Raw genomic sequence first — 23518 nt, 5'->3', positions numbered from 1 at the left:
GAGGTTATTTCATGTAAACCCAGCTAAAGTCATAGAGCATTTCCTGCTCCATCTGACCTGGTTAACTGTCCTTTTATCTGGTCACTCTTAAACCAGCCCTGCCAAATCTAAAAACCTGCATCCAACCTGAGAGACAATGGTCTGACTATTAGCCTGCCAAGATGTTGTCTTTACCATTTCATCTTCTCATAGGAGATTGAAGAGTTTATTAGCAACACAAAACAAAATGACAAGAGCAATAAAATGTCTCAGACCTGATCCTGATGCTTTGTCAGCAGAAGTTGGGTTTAGGGAGAGAACTTGTATTATTTTGAAACATAATTTTCCTCACTCAGTTTCCCAGAATTCTTTTTTTTTTTCTTTTATAATATCAAGACATTGCACCTATTTATATTACTGTTTTTGTCTCACTTTAGAGTGAAGACAAGAAACCAAGACAGAACAGGATGTGAATTCAAATGTAACAAAGGTCCCCAGGTACTGATGCAACCTGGAGATATGACGATCCATGTGTAGCCATCACTACGTTAGACATCAGCATGACCCAGACTGCAGGTGTTACCTCTACTACAACTGTTAAACTCATGTGGTTTGCATGTTACAGAACAGCGGCATCATTGCATATCTTACAGAAGTACTGATGTTTGAACATTGTCAAAGTCATACCTAAGACACGATCACATAAAACTTCAGACCTGACCCGGAGCATGAGACAGCGCATTGTGACCGTGGCCTTGAACGTGCCCAAACCTATTCCACCCCATTTAAGCCCTTCTTTTATTTCCATTCCAAATAGGGGGGCATGTGACATGATACCACCCCAGTTTTCAGCATCAGCTAGTGTCCTGCTTTTAAACATTAACTCAATTAAATCTCCATAAACAAATTGGTTCCTCTTGGTTTGGTCTGGGGCAGAACATGTTAAGTGCTGATCATCACAGGCCAGTATTGATCTGCTATCAGCGCTGTGAGGATTAAGGTGAAGGAGAGGGGAAACTTGTTTGCCGGTAGGAACGGAGGGAGGGCCTTGAATGGAAGGAAAAGAAGGCAAACAGCCAAAGCGAAGTCCCTGAGCCGTTATGTTTTCCCTCACTCCGTCAGTCTCCTCTTTCCACCTGAACCCTGTGCTGTGTTGAAGGAGTCTCACCTTATCTTCCGCAGAGCTTTAGTGTCGGAAGTTTCGCCTTCAGTTGGTGACTTTGGTGCCCAACCGGAGAATATCATTCACCACTTCTTCTCCTGACATCCCTCCATACAGGGATGGGATGATCGATTCATGAGTGCAAAAGAAGAGTGGATACCGGGAGGGTGTGTGTACGCCGGCAGAGAGGCGGGTTGGGGCTCTCACTTTTTGAAGGTGGTTGAAGTCTTGCCAAGATATTTCATATTCATAGTTAAATATTCAGCGCGCATGGTGGACAGGGGCAATTTCTGCAGTCAGCCCGCCATTCAAAAGTGAAAGGGATGTGGCTGGTGGATGAAGGGAGCGAGAGAGATAGACACGCATGGGGCTTCATGGTAGTCAGATGAGAGGCTGCCAGCTGCTGATGGGTGACTGTTTGAGCGTGGCACCTCAGGACATGCCCGTTGAAAGGCGATGCGATCCGATACCCCCACTTATGCGGGGCTTATATACATATGCCCCCTCTTATGCAGAGGAGGCCCATATCAATTGCTGAGCTTCCAGTGTTTTGGCCATTATGCCAAGTTGTTTGAGTGAGCGTCTTGCATGTCTGAATGGGGAATGTGGACTTACTGGGCTATGACCACTGAGAAAAGCCTCCTCTGCATAAAACGACCTTGTGGCTCCTCTGAAATCTCACTGACTTGTGTGCGTCAGCAAAGCTTTCTGAAAGTTTTTTTCAATTTTTTATAAAGAAACTTAGCTTAAAACACTTGGACTGGAATATTAGGGGCCTGTGTGGACTGAGAAATGAGTGAAAAGTGATTAATTGGTTGATGTGACAGTGATACAAACAATATTTCCATGAAAGAAATGAATGTGTGTTTTGAAGTGGCAGCAGTGAAAATGGGGAGAGCAGTCCTTTGTTAAAATTGAGGTTAATCAAAACAAGTGATATTTTACACATAAATGGGACTATAGGGGTCATGGATAAAAGTAGAAAGTGAAATATTTCCTGAAATGAAAAGCAGGGCAGGTATAAAGTAGCAATAAATATTCATGTATTATAGAAGTGCCTCAAATTTCTACGTAAATGCAGTGTTTGAGTTGCATTCCACTTTTGTTTCAGTTCAAAGCTAAAAGGAACAGGCTGAAGAATATACAGAATACAAACATTTTTTTAACACTGTAAAGTTCATGTAACTTTTGACGTAATGCGAACCACCAAAAAGACAAACTTGTCTTTTTTTTATTCCCACCTGCTCTTCTGACTGTCAGTTTTCCACTCACTAAGAAGATAAAAAACATACGCCTTCTTGCTGTGATGGTGCAGGTCACACCTCTTGGTTTGGAAGAGTGAAAGTAATTAAAAATGACAGGGAGACAAGTGGAGTGTTATATATCAAAGAGCAGCTTGCTCTGTATCAGAACCAGCCCGTCCACAGGGGGAACGAGGGCTGTTAGTGACTCTGCTCCCCTCCGGCCCCGATCCAGACCCTGAAATGCTGATCCACCCCCCCACCACCACCACAGCCCTTCCCCTGACTACACGTCCAAGTGATTACACTACACCCCCCAAACCCTCACTCACTCACACACAAACACAAACACACAGGCGCACACACACACGCTCAGAGGGGCTAATTAAGGCTTTAATATGCAAATGAGAGCCGCAGTAAATTACACAGCTGGCAAATATGCCTGTTTTTGCCTGAAAATACATCAGGAGTGCAGCGAGGAGTGTGTTGCTGCTGTTGTTGTTGTGTTTGCTGAGAGACAGGGGATTGTCCCCCACACTCCCCCCAGCAACCCCGGGCCCCCCCCCTCCCCCCCCTCCCCCCGTCTCATCCAGCTTTGTCCCTTTCAGAGGTATCAGGAGGAAAAGTCGAGTCTCTGCACAAGAAATGTTGCATTTTTGTGAAAGACGCAACAGGAATTCTGTGGCCTTGAATATTGATATGATAGGGATGTAACAGTACAGAAAAATTTTGGTTTGGTATGTTTTCGGTACCGGGGTCTTCAGTTTGATACACTTCTGATATGTTTTCAGTACCGTGAAGGAGACCAGTGAAGGGGGGGAAGGGAAGGGGGGGCTCCGTAACTACCGAAAACCAAAAGTGAAACTTAACACGCTTCGAATGTCCAAACTAGCTTCTGTGCTTTTGTTATACTCTCTGTTGTTATGTCCCCCCCCCCCCCCCTTATTGGCACCCCAGCTTCAGAATAAAGTGTTTTTGTTTTGTTTTTTGCAGTGGCGTTGCAGAATATTCATTCATTTTCTGAGCCCGCTTTATCCTCACGAGGGTCACAGGGGTCACTGGAGCCTATCCCAGCTACTTATGGCCAAAGGCGGGGTACACCTTGGACATGTGACCAGTTCATCACAGGGCTGACATATAGAGACAAACAGTCACTCTCACATTCATACCTGTGAGCAATTTAGATTAACCAATTAACCTATCAGTGCATGTCTTTGGATGGTGGGAGGAAGCCGAAGTACCTGGAGAGAACCCACACAGACACTGGGAGGCTGCAGAATATATATATAGGGAAATCCTTGCACATGGGTTCTGCTTGTGTCCACCCTGCTTCCTGAGTGTTTGCATTCTGCACATAGGCTAGGGCTGCTCGATTATAGAAAAAAAAAATAATCACGATTATTTTAGCAATAATTGAAATCACGATTATTAAAAACGATTATTTGTTAACCTTAAAGTTGTTTATTTTTTTCTTGCAAAACAATGTAAAATATACTCTTTAAACATTAATAAAGCTTTTAACCACTAAAACAAAGTATGTTCACTTTTGTACGAAACAAAAAAATCTTTGAATGCAAATAAGTGTACTGTAAATTCAAGTATGTTTCCTTTTGTAAACAAATAGTGCACTGGAATTAAACTGCTATAGACTTGCCATAGAACTGTAGCAATAAAAAAAAAAAAAAAACTCACGTAAAGTGCAAATTATAAATTTAAGTATGTTCAATGTAGTATGAAACATAGTAAATTCAGTGGCGTGCCGTGAGGTTTCAGTTAAGGCCTTCTGTATACATCAGCCATCTAGAATACGGACGTTAGGGTTATACGGGTTAGGGTTAGGTTAATACGGGAGTTGCAGCGTAAAGAGATTCGGAGACTGAAGATTGCATTGCGGACGAAGCTGTAGACGGAGTTGTTTTTATGTGTTTTAGTTTTTCATAAGATTATGATAAAGGTGGCGTTGGTTAAACTTTAGATGGTTAAAAAGGTTTGTTCTGTTACCGGTCGGTGCGGACACAACTACGAAACACTTTTTGCACGTGATGTGTTTTTGCTCTTCGTCTTCTTCATCAAACCCAAAGTGATTCCATACAATTGAATTTGACTTGCCTTTTTTGTTTACCAAGCACTTCTGCTGTGATTCTCCTGCCGTTTTTCCAGACCGCTAGGTACAACTTTCCTCTTGGGGTGGACCTGCCGGCTAGCTGGCAGCAGTAGCTTAGAGGGGGGCGGGGCAGAGCAGCTCATGGTAGCTTGAGTGCGAGTGAATTAAAACAACTCAAAATTAATAATCGTTTTTTCTCGATTACATAATTTTTGTAATCGTTGCGTGTAATAATCGAAATCGTAATTGAATTTCGATTAATTGCACAGCCCTAACATAAGCTTCATGTATTTGTTCGGTACACCTCCGCATTGTATCGAAGACCCCGAACCGAAACGGTTTGGTACAAACGAGTGCACCGTTACACCCCTATGATATGATGTAGAAAATATTATTTCACTGTAGAATGAACGAGAAGGGCACTTGCATACCTCTGCCAGGGTCCCACATTAGTACTCCAATGTTTTTAGTCTTTTTGGTGTGTAGTAAAGGATTATGCAAAAAGTACTTTATCCATTTTCATGAAATTTGGAAGGGTCGGGCATGGGCAAAACTAGTTAAATGTCAGCGTGGGTTAACAGCAGAGGCCAAAAATATTGAAAAGCAGTGTCCATGACCCAAGAAGATGAATGAATACAAAGAAAGGTATATTCTGGAGTTTGATGTAATTACTGGACGTGCACAATGAAGTCATACAAAGGCGCCACAGATCTATGATGTAATATCCAACCAAGTCATGGTTTGGCATTCTAATGTGATCAATCAGTTATCAAAATGGCAGATAAATAGCCAACAAACTGATTTATCATATTCTCACTGTAGTCTTTATGGTTTGTAGTAAATGATTATGCAAGAAGTACCACATTCATTTTCATGAGACCTGGAAGGGTTGGGCAAGGGCTAAGGACAAAACTATTATATTTAGGGTCAACATGAAAAAGTACATAAATATATAATATAGCTGTCTTATCAAGAGGAATAAGAAATGGGCCATGATTTTCAACAAACAAAAAATGTTGCCATCTAACAAAAAATATCCATTAGTTAATATGATATGATCATTTTGTCTCTTAAATATTCTTTAACCTTGTTTTGATCAGTACCTGGCAAGGTTGTAATAGTTTTGGATTTTTCATTATAGTTTAGTTTTATTTAGTTTTGACTTTTTTTTTCTCTAATTCAGTTAGTTTTAATTCATTTTTAGAGCAGGTTTGCTCTTTATTAGTTTTTGTTATTTTCTAAATGCTTAGTTTTAGTTTAGTTTTAGTTTTTTATACCTTTAAACTTATTCGCCGTCGAACTCAAATAAATCCCAGACAGGACTCTGCTGCTTTCTCCCACCTTTAGTCTCCATGTTTCCAGGTAGAGTGGGGACGAGAAAACGACTCTAAACCACAAGTGATGAGAAGTGACGGACTGTTAAATATCATATGGTGACACCAGCTAAAATTGCTTGAGGGAAATAAATCGATTTCATATCAATCCGATTCCGACAAAGACAAAAACTAAGGGAATTTTATCCATAATTTTTATACGTTTAATTAGTTTTATAAGCACACAATACAGTTTCGGTTAGTTATTGTTTTTTTTGTTGTTTTTTTTTTTTTATTTATACTTTTTATTTATTTCAGTTAACAAAAATGTTTTTACAATTCTAGTTTTCGTCATTTCGTTAGTTTTCATTAACGATAATAACCTTGGTGCCTGGAATTAGGCCCATGAGGCTGTGAATATCTGTCACTCACTGAGAACATGATGTATATACGACCCAGGACTGGACTTACTCTGACCTGTAACTGAGTTAACTGATGCTTGTTAAAGTTCTAGATCAAGGGTGTCAAACACATACACACACACAGATCCCAACATAACCTGAAGTGGGCCGGACCAATATAAAATAATAACATAATAATATATATAAATAATGTGAACTCCAAACTAATGTTTTAGTGTGAAAAAAGTAAAATTACATAATGAAAAGGGTGACATCTACAAATTAGATGAAATGTGAAAATAAAACATGAATAACGATGAACAAATGGAAAGTTCTTTAGAAAAATAAGTGCAATTTTAACAATTTTATGCCTCAGTTTATCATTTACACATGTGCATTACAACTTACAGATCACAGTGGATCTACAAATACACAAAATATTTAATAATAGGCAGACGATTGATAAAATTACACTTATTGTATTAAGACATTTCAGGTTGTTCATATTTGTTCAGAATATTCACATTTCTTTAAAGGATAGTTTGTAAATGTCAACATTTTCATCACATTTTCATACTTTTTTTACACTAAAACAAAGAGAAAAATTTGGAGTTGTCATTATTTACAGACTATTATAGTATTTTACTGGTCCAACCCACTTGAGATTGAATTGGGATTAATGTGGAACCTGAACTCAAGTGACTGTTAATATCTTCAGTGTAATTTTTGCATTTCACAAATTTATCTCACTGGCTGGATTGGACCCATTGGTGGGCAGGTTTTGGCCCACGGGCCGTAGGTTTGACACCCATGCTCTAGATTCATGTCAAAGTACCGTACATCAATTTTCACTGGGCATCAAAGTTGTTTTTTTTAGTGATAGAAGCCGTTTTCAGTGCGGCACAAGGCAGTGTAAGGCAGAAAATGACTCTGCAACAAAGTTTTATATATATTATATAAACAATCATCAAACTGTGATTTACAAGTTTTGTGCTCGGACTGTAAAATCTTTACATATACCTGCGACTTCTGCTGATGAAATAACAGATGTAACTTCTCCCCTCAATAGTTGAATAGCCACAACTGATTACCAGTGATTATTGATTAGTATTTAACCTTTGTGCCCTCCTCGAATTTACTACCCTCTGGACACCTTTGTGGCAACTATGCACATGTACAAAAAACTACCATAAAATCATCACACAAAGGCCTCACAGTTGTGTGATTCAGACAAGCTTCACAACTGATGTAATATCCAGTGCACTATATAGTTTGGCATTCTAATGAGATCAATCAGCTATCAAAATGGCAGATTTTAACAGCCAAGAAATTGATTTATCATCTTCTCACTGCAGCTCTAATAAAGATAAAACTGACAATCATCATTCATGCATTTACATCGACTAAATCCTACATGGCACTTCCTCTGAAAATTAGCACATATAATAGAATAGAATAGAATAGAATAGAATAGACTTTATTGTCACTGTGTGTTCTATGAAATTAGGAGTGCTACTCAGTGCAAACAATATGAATAAAAAAACAATACATCAGAAAATAACACTAGAGCAAATATAAAGTAAAGTAAAATAGGAAAATAGAATGTAAAATTTAACAAAAGTAAAATAAGCATATAACTGAAGTAGAATAATATAAAAATAGACATCAAATATGAATAGACACAATATTTACAGTATTAATAGTATGTATATCTATGAATATTAATATTATTAATACAATGTATATTCATGAATATTAAGAGTAGTAATAGTATGGATATCTATGAATATTATCAGTATTAATAGTATGTATATCTGTGAATATTAATAGTATTAATAGCATGCATATTGGTGAATATTAAGAGTATTAATAGTATGCATATCTATAAATATCATCAGTATTAATAGTATAACTGAATATTAACAGTATTAATAGTATGTATATCTATGAATATTAACAGTATTAATAGTATGTATATCTATAAATATTATCAGTATTAATAGTATATCTATGAATATTAACAGTATTAATAGTATGTATATCTATGAATATTAACAGTATGCATATTAACAGTATTAATAGTATATCTATGAATATTAACAGTATTAATAGTACGTAGATCCATCAATATTAACAGTATTAAAAGTATGTATACATACTGTTAATACTTACTTACAATAATAACATATATGAATGAATGGTCGCCATCCTATTACTGGACATCTCTAGTTTTTATTTATTTATCCTATGAGTGCCTAGTTTCACTCTTTATGTGCTGGAACTGAAAGTAGGGAGTTTCCTCTTGAGAAACCATAAATGACTTAGCTTCTGTGACCCCTGGTTTAAAACGCTGTCTCAGATGGTCCTCCCCCCTGCCCTCAGATACCTGTGCTGTACTGTGTGGTGTGGTTCCAGTAGGTGACTGGCTGATCTGGTAGCAGTGTGAACCCTGGTCCCCCCCGGCTGCTTGAGGCCGTTCCCCGCTGCCCTCTGAGGCGTTGCTGGGAGGTTTGTTCTGCCTGGTTGCTGTTGTCTGCCCAGGTACTCTATTCCCCAGAGGACCGGTGTCATCATGATGCGAGCTGAAACCTGAGCGCCGACTACATGCATGGTCAGGCCTTCCTGTCACCTACCCACCCTACTGGGACTGACCGTGACAGGGAGGGTGCCTGAAAACATACCCAGAGACCTCTTTGTTTCACGCTGTTCCTAAAATAAGAATCCCCGCTCCTTCAAATGGTGCCCTCGGTGCTGTAGGTTTCCCACAGCGATTTCTCCATAGACTCATACAAACACATGTATCTGTTCTCAGATGTCACCTTGTGCTTCTCACATTCACAAGATTCACAAGACAGACGTGTGGACGGTTAGCATTTTAGCGTATGACATGTTTTTTTTCTTCTAAAGTTGCTTTTGATGGAAATGAATGATGGATTTACTCTATATTACAACAAGTTTGTCACTGTATGTTGTAACATATCAGGACCTTTATGTGACAAAGAATCATCGGAAAGCATGGAGTTGTGGAGACTAATTTAGAAAGAGCAGTCTGTCAACACTTGGCACTTTAAGCACTACTTGTTTAACAAAAACTGTCATGTAAAAAGGGGATACAGTTGAAACGCAAAGTAAAAACGCCTTCATACTTCAAAACTTTAAAATACTTTCCTGTCCTTTCGGGTTCCCCTCAAAACACCACTGTCGTCCCCTTCCACAGGACCACTGAAACAACCCTCTCAATCTCCTTCCTGGATAAACATCTGTTGCCTGTCATTAAATGTGCTATCAATTAAATTCAATATTAACTTCACACATACTTAATACAATCGACAACATAATCCAGCTATTTTCAACACTGTATTCCTCTATATCAGTCATTGTGTTATTGTCCAGTTTGAGTCACTGCAGGTGTGTGTCTTACTTTTCCAGCAAAACTGTCATTTGTAGAAACTTACATATAGGCTATAGATCACTTCGGAGTCAACGTCACAGTCCACGTCAGTTGCGCTGGTGGCAGGAAAACACTGTATATAAATGAAGGTAAATTGAGAGATCGGAGAGAACTGAGAGAAAAGAGGAGGAAAAACATCTTGTGCTGTAGGTTGTCAGAAAAGAAATGCTAAGAAAAAAAAAAAGCAACCTTCAGAGTTACCGAATACCGTCACTGAAGACACCTTTGAGGAAAACTGTAAACGCTTATGGTTGAAGCCATTAAACAGACAAACTGGACTGCTGAAACTGACTGAACCAGCAGTGATTTACATTGTCTTAGTTTACAATGTAATATAAACAACACTTACCTAGCCATCCAAATGCAGTTGGCTGTCAGTTTATAGTTGGTTGACTTGTCGATCTTGAAAAACTATATTTTATGTCCTTGTGGCTGACTAGCACGTTGGTCCTCAACACACCAATACCATCAGACAAATCTCGACAACCTGTTCTGTGTTCTTTGTGCTCTTAAACTGAAGGGTCAAACAGGATATTCACTAATAAAAAGTGACATGGGCTTAGTGACTTCCAGTCAAACGTTACTGATGGCTGCGTATGTGAGTTTTGTCCCGTGAATCGTGCGAGTTACTCTTAAAATGTCCGGTGCAACACTCAGTATTCAATATCCTGAACATGACTGTAAAGTAAAAAGTTAGAGGTATCAAGGGATTTGTATGTCTTGAGCTTTTCTTTTGTGTAAACGCTGGGTTTTTCAACAAGATATAAACAGATGTCCGTCCACTGTAGCTTGGTCCATTTAGTTGGCTCCGTGACCCACTGAGTCGACAGAGTCTAGATCAGGAAATGGTCAACTAATGTTTGTAAGACACCTTGTCTCTCATTGACAGACCATTAAAATACTCGGTGAAGGCCTCTGTATCTTCCATTACTCTGTTTCTGTCCTGATTTTAGCGCTCCTGACACCATGTACTCCCATGTACTGTTGACTCCACAACTGTCACTTTCTGCCACCGGTTAGGCCCCGCCCACAAAATACTTCATCACTGTTTACCAACATCGAAATGGACTATGACGGGAAAAGGTACACAATAAAAGCTGTGATAATCATAGCAAAAACCGTCATGTAAAACCCTACGATGATATTTCTACCCTTAAAATGTCTAGTGCAACACTCAGTATTCAATATCCTGGACATGACCGCAAAGTACAAGGTTATAGGCATCGAGGGATTTGTCTGCCTTGAGCTTTTCTTTAGTGTAAACGCTGGGTTTTTCGACAAGATATAAACAGATGTCCGTCCACTGTAGCTTGGTCCATTTGGTCGGGTTAGTGAGTTTGGATCAGGAAATGTCAACTTACCATTTCACCTTGTCTCTCATTGACAGACCATTAAAATAATCGGTGAAGGCCTCTGTATCTTCCATTACTCTGTTTCTGTCCTGATTTTAGCACTCCTGACACCATGTACTTCCATGTACTTCCGACTCCACAACTGTCACTTTCTGCCACCAGTTAGGCCCCGCCCACAAAATACTTCATCACTGTTTACCAACATCAAAATGGACTATAACAGGCAAAGGTACACAATAAAAGCTGTGATAATCATAGCAAAAACCGCCATGTAAAAAGTGGATAAAGTTAAAACACAAAGTGAAAACTCCTTCATACTTTAAAGCTTTAAAATACTTTACTGTCCTTTCGGCTTCCCCTCCAAACACCACTGTCGTCCCCCTCCACAGGACCACTGAAACAAGCCTCTCAGCCTCCTTCCTGTTGCCTTCCCTTCCTGTGCACCAACTCACATTAACACACACACACACCATGCTGCTGTAATTATCACTCAGTGAGACAACCACTCTCTAACAGCTACACCTTGCTGACATGCGACATTCAGGAGAGGACACTCTCCGCCGTTATCACCGAGCTCCTCTGCTGAAGAACAGCTGACAGGACTCTCACGGTGGCAAAATCCAAAGCCAAATATTTAACCGTCAAACAGGTAAACAGGCTGCAGAGGCTGCCTCGTCCGACCCACTATTAAGAGAGCATGGGCTGGGGGGGAAGTTTAGTTCATTAGCTGAGTTGACAGAGTCCCCTGATAAGGATGTATAAACAGCTCCACCTTGCAATGGCTACAGAGAGAACTTGCCCCTCGGAAAGGAAAGGCTGCTTTCCACTAGGGCCAGGGTCTATGAATATTTTAGATGGGTAAATAATTAATAATTAACAGCAAACAGGCCAGTGATCAAATGGAGCAGCGTAGCAACAGACATGAAAAATCAGACTCTTGTAAACAAAGACGAGAGGACCCAGATTTCCTCCCCTCTCGCCACCTCTTTCTCTCGCCTTTTAAATATGCGCATCTTCAATCACCCCCCACATCGTCGTAAAACCGCACACATACAAAAGGCACATGTATGAACACACAAACTCCATATCTGCGACTCTGTCAAACAACACAAAGTGCTGCCATAACCCCCTCCGTCACTCACTCACATTCATACCCACACTTATTTTCCTTCAGAAGAATGAAATTTTCACGTATTCCTTGGCGACCTGGGGAATGTGACTGAGCGAGAACACTTGATCTGGCCACCCGCTGTTTTCTGATGGAAAGATTTGCTTTTTAATACAATCGTCACTCCTCCCACCTGGATATGCCACACCAAGACAAATCCCAGCTGTGTGACTCCAAAACCTGACAGAGCTTAAAAATTCCCTTATTACCATTCCCTTAAAATACCCAGCCATACTAACTCCCAACAATAGTGGAAATGCTAATCACGTCTCTCGGCGGCTTAGAGGAGCATGAAAACAGAGCCGCCAATATGGAGGCTTTGGTGCATGTGCAAAATGAGAAAAAGAAGAAAAAAAAAGGAGGAGACGACGAAGAAGTTTCAGCTTTAATGACACACATTCACCAAAGCCGTCATGGCTCTTAAAAGCTGCTTCTCCAAAATCTGGCACATCTTGCCGCTTGACTTTAGCCAGAGGAGACATTTCATAAAAATCAGACTTAATCGTGTAAACAACACGCAGACAAACAGAAAAACCACTGCAAACAAAAATAAAACAACTTTGGAAGCTGTGCATGGATCGCCTTCAGAGTTAATTTTAAAGTAAGCATTCCGTTCCTTGGAGATTTTAATTAATGCTTTAATATGCAAATAAGTTAGCAGAGATAAAATCATGACAAACAGATGGCAAGTGTGGGTAATTATTTTGTGAATCCAGCAGGGGCATGTATTAAAGTTATGGCATCGTTTTCCTCGGGCCTCTGCAGCCATGGAAGGTAGAGAGAAGAAGGGAAGAATCGCTGATGAACTGAGACACAAATGGCTTACTTGTGTCTCCAAGTGACAAATTTGTGACCACAGCGAGTGTGAATAAATCAAAAACAGACAAGTTGTTAAGGATAGGAAATCCTCAAGTCATGAGTATCCCTTAATTATTAGTTAGATGGGATTTTTCAATGGGAGCACCGACAGTCATTTGGATGCCTGCGGAGATGAAACGCAAAGTAGACTGTTCTGTTAACGCCACCGTGAAAGCAATCATCCGAAATCAGGAATCCTGAATTACGGTCATGTTTTTACAAGCTTAAATAATCCATTTAGTGGTTGATCTGGGGAACAGAATGCTGTAGCTCTGCCTCTCATAAACTTATGTTCGGGACTGAAAATGGCAGGTGTTATTTTGTTTTTGTTTTTTTATTGAGTCGCCAATAAATACATGATGAAATACAGTGAAATACATGATAGTATGATATATGAATTAATTTTCCTACCTGAAATATAAGAAGAGTGTTGTCTGAAAGGGTTTATTTGTGTTGAATTCACCAAAGTAGAGGCCTATGTCACAATTTTTTTTGTTTTTCTTTCACAGCATTTTGACAGCTGGAAAGTCAGTCGGTCATGTGTTCACTCGTCCACAGTGCTGCATAGTAGTAGGAGGTAAACTTTGGAATAACCTGCCCCTCTCAATAACAGAGTGTCCAACATACAACACTTTTAAAAGTCACTTACAACAGTGGCTCCTAGAAAACCATAGATGCACTCATTTTTATTTTTAATTGACGTACATTTAATCACCCATACACTTTCTGTTTAGTTGTATGTAAGTATAGAGGTGAATGTATAGGCTAATGCCCCTGTGATCATACTATGTCTGTTTGTTTTTTGTTTATTTGTTTGTTTGTTCTGATGATTCCTATGACATCATTATTTGTATTTTTAATTGTTTTCTAATTTATAGCAAATGAGTGATGTATTAATGTTGGCTGTTTTATGTCTTGTTTCTGTCACTTGCCTAGGGACTGTAGATGAAAAGTAATTATTTTTACTAATTCTGGCATATTTACATACATAATAAACCAATAAAATAAAATAAAACAAAAAAATAATTCTCAGTCTCTGTATTACAATCTAATCTGAATATATGTGAAGGATGTACAGCAGGAAAAACATAGGATTCATGAAAAAAAAAAAAAAAAAACAAAACGCCATAGTGGTTGTATTTAGTGTGACCTCCCTTTGCACTTAATATGTCTTTAACTCTTTTGCTCAGACAATATGAGATTTACTGCATTAATTTTGGCTGTTTTATACCAGGTTTCATTCAACATACGTCGAATGTTTTTAACTGTTTGTGCTCTGTCTTTCATGGGGTCAGAGGTCAAACTAAATAATGACTTTAACCTTTAGAACCCATTTAGTTCAGGTTTTTTTGTGACTATTTTAAGGCTGTGCAAATATTTCATGTATTTTCTTGTTGCATGTGAAGAAAAGTGAATGTGAAATAAATATGTAAGCTCATTCCAAACCTGGAAAAACAACAAACCTAGAGGTGGACAAAGACTTTTGCACAGAATTGCATGTTTGCATTCGAACTGTTGTATTATTTCATGTGTCTTAGTTGCATGGTCTACCTAACATACCTTGTCAATGTTAGAAGCAACTGTTGTCAGTTTCATCACGGTGTTCCAACACATCAAGGGCATGTACTTAATTCAACACAAAAATGTAGACATTAAGGCCCTGTCCATATGAAGACGGCTTCAGTCGTATCCGCAATTGTTTTGAATCAGATAGGCCTTTCGTCCACACAAAACCGGCGTTTTCAGTCACTAAAACCGCAACTTTTTGAAACCGGGTCCCTGAGTGGATAAATTTGAAAATGCCAGTTTTGTGTCATCATCTGTACGACCAAACTTTTCTAAAACGATGATGTCATAGCCCCACCTCTCTAGATGCCACTTCACAGCACCAACAATGGCGGACTACAGTATTGCTCATGCTACAACAACTATTGAGCTTATTGAAAATATTGAATCAAAATCTTTGGCTACTCTTTCATTACAATGAGCAACAAACAACCATAGCTAACAATATTCACTACACGCTCTTGGATCTACTATGGAGAAAGACAACCAGGAGGTAATAGTGGACCAGACCCGGTAGAACCAAGTAAGCTTTATGCACATGCTCCACATCTTCTTCTCCATTTTTTTGCAAGAACATCACAATGGTGAATGGACTGAACTTATATAGCGCATTTTCTACACCTTCATGGTGCCCAAAGCGCTTTACAATTCCTCACATTAACCCATTCACACACACACTTATACACCAGTGGGCAGCTGCTGCCATGCAAGGCCCTACCTGGCCCTACTGGGAGCAATTTCGGTGACAATGCCACATACAGGCCGATGGACGCATATATTTCCTGAAATGACTCCGTGTTTATGGAGCACTTCTTTTGAAAACTACGAAGAAAAAGATCGGATAGGAAAAGATGCAGTTTCATGTGAACATGGCTTAAATCAATTCAAGAGTTGGGTTTTTGCCAAGAGACTATCAATTTTGGGAACCAGTGCTCTAGTCAGGATAACCTTGAAAACACAGGCAGAAAATCCAACATGTGTAGATGAAAAGTCTTCAAAAAGTGAAACAATCAGAAACGCACAATGAACATCTACTGTTTCTTCAGAAGTGAGAAAACTGCATGTGCTGATGAACACTACTATGGGACTGTTTTGGTTCACAGAATGTACTCTACCACCGGGCGACTATTTCAGTCAACATTCTCACGTCCACTCAGTCTCAGTCCACCTCCCAACAACCTCCAAACTACAACAACACGCTGATAATACGCCTTTTGCAGGGACTCAGTCGTTTTAATACCACAGCTCACTTCCCCATGTGCAAATGGTGCAAATGTTCCACCAAAACAACTTCTCCCCAGACGCTACTTTGCAAAGCCACTGTTGCTGCAAGAGTGTGACTCATTTATGAAGTAGCCAAACAATGCGGAAAGTTTTGTTTCCTCTTTCCAGAATGGTAGTGGATGGTGCCAGACCTATCTCCAGCACTGGCACAGATCTACCACAGAGAAGAAATAGGTTCTGGCTCTGCAAGACTACTGTAGGACTAGAAGCTCCAGTATAGTTTTTACTGGAACCTCAGACTTCATCAGTAAAGTCTGTACATGAAAGGAGACCATTTAACCCTTTAACCCCTGACTTGTCTGTGGTGAGCATTCTGAGTGTATGATTTATTTTAAATATTCATAAAAATGTAACCATTTGCTTAATAGGAAAATTTTCAAAACATGCTGATAGAATAGACCTTGTTCTTTCCATAGACATCTGAGCATGCTCAGTTCACCCCCCGGCACCTGTGGAATGGGGATGGTTTGAGCTTTTTTTTTTTTTTTTTTTTTTCTTACATAGTTTTCGTTGTGTTTTTGTTTTCAGTGTTGTTGGCAGTGTTGTCATGATTTTTATGTTTTTGCCGGCATTGGTTTGTCTGTCTGTCCGTGTGCAAGATAACTCAAAAAGTTATGGACGGATTTGGATGAAAATTTCAGGAAATGTTCACGCTGGCACAAGGAACAATGATTAAATTTTGGTGGTGACCATCACTGATTGGCCTTGGCGGAGATCTGTGCTCTCCGAGTGCTTTTCTAGTTTTACTTTTGACCATGTAACTGCTTTTTGGAGTTCAACCAGGCGCAAAAAAAAAAAAAATGGACTGATTTAGAAAAATAAGAGCCCCAAAACAAAAACTACTGGGCCAAAATTCAAATTCTTGTTGTTGTTCAGTGCGGTCCAGTTCACAGGTCATGTTCAACATCCTAAATCTCTTATTCATGTACACTCTGAATGCCTTATTTAGCAAAAACCTGTCAAACTTACATTCCTCTCTTTGTCTTTTTCTGTTATTCCACCCTGTTTTGACCCTAAAACACACAGTAAAACAAAACCACTGAAGAAAAGGAACACAAGCACATCCTCACAGCAGCTTTTATGAACCTGAAACAGACGGTAAATCACAGCAGCATGTTTAGCTGGAATAATGTCTCAGAGGTTAAAGGGTTGAAAATAAATTTTTAGAAATTTTTTGGGGATATTTGATAGAACTTAGAAACAAAACCGATTGACTTAATCCACAAAATGAGTCTGTCTTTAAAATCAAAATGGTACCGCTTGTAAAAGTTACATAAAAGTTGCCAAAATATTTGTGATGTTCATCTAGATGGTGTCAAACTGCACATTAGAGACATGAAAAAAAAAAAAAAAAATCACAGTAACTTTCAAAACAGGAGGCTTTTGGTCTAGACTTAATATCTTTGTGTCAAAGGGCGATAAGCAAATAAATATGGTCCATGACCAGGACAGGGATTTAGTGATTTATGATTTATGATCTATGCAATTTACTTACACAATATAAAGTGCAATTACTATAATATAACATGCAATAATAATAGTCATTTCTCCTCCTCTTCTATGTTTATTTATTATTATTATTATTATTATTATTATTATTATCTTTTTTTTTTTTTTTAATTATTATTACTAGCGGCACTGTACTCATGGTGGCATTGTATGATAGCAACCTCCCGTGGTGAAACAGCGGCATCGCACCCGTACGCCCTCCTGTGCTGCAACATCGGGACACGCGTCGGACAAAAACGCGCCGGACACAGAACGTCCATTATAGTAGGATTACTATTTTTTTCTATTTTAAATGTGAGTGTTTTTGAATGTTCATTTCATTTCACAATCACTCCTGTGGATCATAATTCCGTTCACCATACCAATGTTGAATGACAGTAAAGAATCTTGAATCTAGATGGGTAACTAGTTAACTATAGAGGTAAGGACCGCTGCACCTACCTGGTCCAAAGGAGGTATGTCGTCCATTTCTAGACTCGCCAGAGATCGGTTGATTCTCAGGGCCAGACACAAGGCCATCAGGCCACCGACCTTCACCTCATTCTGACGGATGTCCAGCCGCTGGATCAGACGACTCTCAGCCAAAACCTCAGCCATCGCCACAGCGCCTTCACCAGAGAAACACACAGACAGTTAGATAAACATTACCAAAAATTTTAAAAAATGTATTGTATAAGAGCCTTAAAAACTTGTAAAATCACACAAAAAGTCTGACAGGGCCTCTGGGAAGCACTCAAATGTGTGAACTAATTCTGTAAAATCAAGTGTTTCTTAAAAGTTAAACAACAGTAACTGTGGTTCACTGAGTTTTAGACAATTGGGTTTACCACAGCCCGAGACTAAACCTCAACATTCAGCTAGCCTTAAGATTATAATAATAAAATACAAATGAATAAATCTTTTTGATGTAGAAGGATATATGACAGAAAAGACAAGGGTAAATGCGAATGCTTGTCCTTTTTTATTTTAGGTTAAAATGAGGAAATATAGGAGTGCATCCATTAAATAAACACATACGCATTTCTCAGTCTCTATTAACATAGAACCAGGACATATGGGAAGTATGTACAACAGTAAAAACAGAAGTGAAAAAAACAGCATCTATGAACCAATGTAGTAGTATTTAGTGTCACCTCCCTTTGTCTTTAACCCTTTTGTTCAAATAATATAAGATTTATTCCACTCATTTTCTGATGTTTTATACCAGGTTTCATTAAACACATGTCAGATGTTTGGAACTTTGCCATGGGGTCAGGGGTCACACTATATAGTGACTTTAACAAGATTAACAAAGAAATTAAGCAAATGTCTAGCAATGTGAGGGTTTGAAACTGAATCTGAGGGGAAAGATAAAACCTAATGATGAATTTAACAAAAGATTAGAGCGTTTGGTGTTGATCTAAAAAACACCATCATTAGGATTATTTCAGTAAAATTATCATGCAGAAGAGGAGAAACATATAACTGCAAAATGATTTAGTATATATATGTGTGTGTGTGTGTGTGTTTTGTGTCCTCATTATTAAATGATTATTAAATCACTGCTAAACAAACCATTAAATATTAAGTCCAACAGATTTTAGAAATGTTAAATATGTTTACTTTTTTTCTTACCCTCACAAGTAATGTTGGCTTGAGCCAGGCCGAGCTGCAGCAGCGTGCAGTTCACCATCAGAGGCTCCCTGATCACATGGATCCCCTCATTCCCCAAGAGGTTCTCACCCAAGTCCAGGATCTGTAGGACCTTCAGCACAGGCTGCAAAATAATAATATATACTTTAATGCTCCTTCATCAAGTGGGAACTGAAAATATCACTTTGTCCCTGGGTGGGCTCAAACCACCGAACCTTTGGGTTAACAGCCGAACGCGCTAACTGAGACTTTGTGGACCACGCAAGAAATTAATACAGAATCAAATGTACATTGACTTTATGTCATAGACATTAACGTTCTAATTTTGATGTCAAATTTCAGTTGGTTATTTGTGATGCCATCACTAATACAAACCTTTAACCCAAAACAAAATAATAATTAATACAATCACCAACCAAGGAGTTGGTGAAACAGACGTACACTATTTCATTTTATAAAACTGTTTAATAATTTTTCAAACTTTACTTGACATATGCAGCACTCCATAAATATTGATTCATAATAATATAATAATAATATAATAACATAATAATGATTCATAAATCTCTTCCTAACTTTTTTTTTTTAATTAAGTGGTTATCTGCGCACACATCTCTATTATCTACACCATTACGCTCTAAAAACTGTTTAGTTAAAAAAAAACAAAAATCTTTTTGGTCATTTCTGTAACCCTGTCGTTGGTCAAATATGTACAAACCGAACTGTGGATTGTGATAAAACTAGTATGTTAGGTTACAGGTTTTAATACAGACTGTATCTAGTTAGAGAACAAACGAACCATGACGTCACCCACTGGTCTCTGACCTGTCGTTTTAAGGCCAGTAGTTTATAATTTTGCCAACGCTATGTGAGTGACCATATCTGAATATAAAAGGGGTATGAGGGGTCAGAGGTCACCACTGAGGGGTCAGAGGTGAACTGATGCTAATTGCTAGCTTATTGACACTGTTAGAGGGTACACTCAATAAAGCGTTGCATAAAAAGTAATTTTACAGTCATATTAATGGAACCTATTAATCAGACTTGTCTGTCAGGAAAAAATATGTTTTAATTAATAAACAGAAATTATATGTGGGTGAACTAAACATGAAACAGCTGATATCAAGACTTCTGCATTCCTTGAGATCTGATTAATGGAGGAAAAAAGACTAAAAAAATCAGCTATTAAAAAAATGGGTTAAAAAAAGAACATATTATATAATTATCACGGCAGACCTGCCATATATGGAAAGGGAAAGGCACAAAGGGAGAGCACACAAATGTCATATAGAAATGATCTAATTCAACCAAGAACCGTGAAGCCATGACCTTAGATGACACTGCTGACCAATAAGACCTCCACACTGCCCAAAGTTGTAGTTTGTATAAAAATACTAGAATAGAGTAGAAGAAGAAGAGTGATGATTTGAGGTCACATCTCCAACTCCATGCACCGGATCATTATTTTTTACCTAATAATAGTCCAGCTTTTGACCCATCAGTCTTAACCAGAGATAAAAACAAGGCAGCATTTATTTATTTATCGTTATACAGGAGTGTGAATGATAATCAGACTTAATTCAGAGACTATACTATAGTCTCTGAATTAAGTCTGATTATCATTCACACTCCATTTTTGTAAATACAAAGTCCAGGTTTACAGTGTATAGTCACTATACACTGTAAACCCGGACTTTGTATTTACAAAAATGCTTTAATTACAATGTACTTTTGATTTAAGTTTTATTACATTACTATAAAATGTTAAGTATATTCCACTAATTTATAGACATAGTTGAAAGTACGGAAAAGTTTAAGTTGAATGGATTTAAATCACTACGTTTTAGTCATGACCACACCTTTTTATCTCTGTATTGCATTGTGGGTATTGGGCATGTTGTTGAAAATGTGTTATTTTTATGTGCAGGGGTTCAGCGGGGTTGTGGTGTTAGTGTCAACTTTGACTTAATGTGTGTATGGTAATGTTTATTGGCCTTTTTGTGTTTGTTTTTGTATTTTGCAGAGCTGCACCATGAGTCAGAGCCATAGGCTGTACAATGGCTTTCCTGTTTATCTGTAACTGCTCTTGTTCTAAGTAAATCTTTATGCCTTGCCAAATTAAAAGAACTTCCTGTACTGGTAAATTACAGTGAGCTAACTTCCTGCCTAACTTCCATCCACGCTACAATATATTAAGTTGAATAATTACACAAAGCAATTTATATTGCAAAAGATTTTAATTTAAATCAACTTGAAATTGAGTACAATGAACTGATGATATTAGTGATGGGACTTTTGGCTCTTTGAAGGGAGCCGTTCAATCAGGAGCCGTTCACTGAAAAGAGCCGTTCAAAAGACTGGCTCTTTTATGTTTTTTGCATTATTTTGAAACACCAATGTTTTAATGACTAAATAGGCTACATGTGATGATTGACATTACATTTTAAAGGTGTTTAATTGGTGCGGCAGTAAATATTATCTTACTGTCAAAAAGAATAGTTAGTGTGGGCTAAATACATGACATGAGAGGTGACATGAGGCAAATGCTAGAATTTGACAAAAAACATCATGGTACAATTATGTGGACTAGTCTGTAGCCTAAAATTGAAGAAGAAAATAAAACATATATTTTTATGAAATAACATTTTATTCTCCTCAAAACCAGAACAATAAATGTGTGTAAACATAGGGAAAAAATTGCACAAAACACAACAGTGATTAATCACCGCAATTACTTAAATACCTGAACTGTAGTGCAATTCTCAGAACAAGAACAGTATGTTAGTAAATTGACAGGCAATCAGACACTCCTTCCTTAAACAAAAAAAAAAAAACCACAGCTCTTTACAAAGACTCGGTTCCCATCGTTCATTTCAAAGAGTCATTCAAAAGATTCGATTTGTTCGTAAACGTCACATCACTAGATGATATTAAGTCTAATGATTATACAAAGCAACTCACATTGCAACAAATTTTAAGTTAAATTAACTTGGCATTTAGTGTGTTGTACTTAAAATAGCAATTCCATTCAAATCAAGCATTTAAGTTTAATACACTCAAGTTTTCATTACTCATTACTTTTTTTTTTAAGGCAATCAGTTTCCTCAAATTTTTGAAGTAAACTCAACTTATCCGGTTTTACAGTGCATTAATGATGAGTCTTAATCACTGCTGCATTAAAAGTGGGTTAGTTAAGTGAGTGAGTCTGAGTTTGACTTGAGCCAAAACTGAATGTTTGTTTCAGGCAGTAAAAGTACAGTACTGTGTTACTTTCACTGTGCAGGAAAAGTGTTGGAAAGGCTGAGAAGTTTTAATTATCGTTATTATTGTTATGTGGTGATTATTATTCCTTTTTCAGAATGTTTCCTCTCATGTTAAACGCTCAGAACTACTGTTTTCTCTCTCCAGAGCCGCATTAGCGTTGAAGGTTGATTAGCTGGAGCGTAAAGCTGGGGGTGTCTGGGGCACAAGGGGCCCATGTTGCCCAACAGCTTGAAGAGGAACGCACCACCCACTCGCCGGTTGCCCCCTCGCCTCGCCACCCTTGTTAAACTCCTCTGGTCACTGCTCTGAAGAGAGGGATCGCGGGGGTGGAAAGGAAGCCAGGAAGGCAACCGACAGACCCGCTGAGTGTCTTCTTCTGAGCTAATTTGCACCGCGGTGACAACAAACACACTTGAGAGGACCCCCCCCTTCCTCTTCTTTTTTTTTCTTTTTTTTCCCCGGCAGACAGAGGCAGCGCCACATCCAACGAGTGGCAAGGAGCTTCTACGGTGAAGAAGGGAGGAGAAGAGGGAAGAAGAGCATCTCGAATGGATATGCACGAGGGATAATACCAGACAATTAAAGAGGCGACTGCGTGGTTGAGAGTGCGTGAGAGTCAAGCATGGTTGAAGCCTGTCAAACGTAACCCACGGGAGGGTTGAAGTGAGAAGTTTGAGGGGGGTAGGAGTGTGAAACCACCAAAAAACACAGTATGCTTTCACACATGACATGCCGGCTTTGAAGAAAAAGAAAAAAAAAAGGGGAAAACACACAAAAAAACACAACGTATCCCGCATCACCTTAACCCATAAAGACCCAAACAGCCACCGTCGACCTAAAGCATCTACTGATGTAAACTGTTCAATAACTTCTGATCCACTAATCCTATCAATACATGTAAATAATTGTTGTAAAATGCAGTTTGTTGTCTTTTCATGGTCATCAGATATGACCCATTTGGATGTTCAGAGGCTCCATAGGGATCTTCGACAACACTGATTCACCAGTAAAACCTACAGAGTTTGATAAATGACTTGTTTTTATGTTCATGAAGTTATATCTTTGCTGAAAAACTCCCTTTTACTTCAGTTTTGTTTGTTTCTGATATAATAACCCTCAACTTTAATCTGAGCTTTTATGCACATCTACAAGATCAGTATTTTAAAGACCGGAAAATACCTGATTTTCACTGAAAATACGCAAAATAAAGGAGATAATATTACAATAAATGGTG

General features: G+C 38.5%; 1 protein-coding gene across 1 annotated transcript in view; it reads right to left on the bottom strand.

Annotated features, from left to right (window-relative positions):
- LOC115413249 (protein phosphatase 1 regulatory subunit 37) overlaps positions 1–23518 on the bottom strand; it is a 114395-nt gene that overhangs the window by 46538 nt on the left and 44339 nt on the right. The window contains exons 9-10 of the mRNA XM_030125983.1: positions 19003–19144; positions 17830–17996 (exon numbers count right to left, since the gene is read on the bottom strand). Of these exons, the coding sequence (XP_029981843.1) occupies positions 17830–17996; positions 19003–19144 (309 nt within the window). The remainder of the gene's footprint in view (positions 1–17829; positions 17997–19002; positions 19145–23518) is intronic.

Source organism: Sphaeramia orbicularis, chromosome 22 (assembly GCF_902148855.1).
Source record: "Sphaeramia orbicularis chromosome 22, fSphaOr1.1, whole genome shotgun sequence".
NCBI lineage: Eukaryota > Metazoa > Chordata > Actinopteri > Kurtiformes > Apogonidae > Sphaeramia > Sphaeramia orbicularis.
Note: the sequence above shows the minus strand (reverse complement) of the source record. Positions and strands in the feature narration are given on the sequence as shown.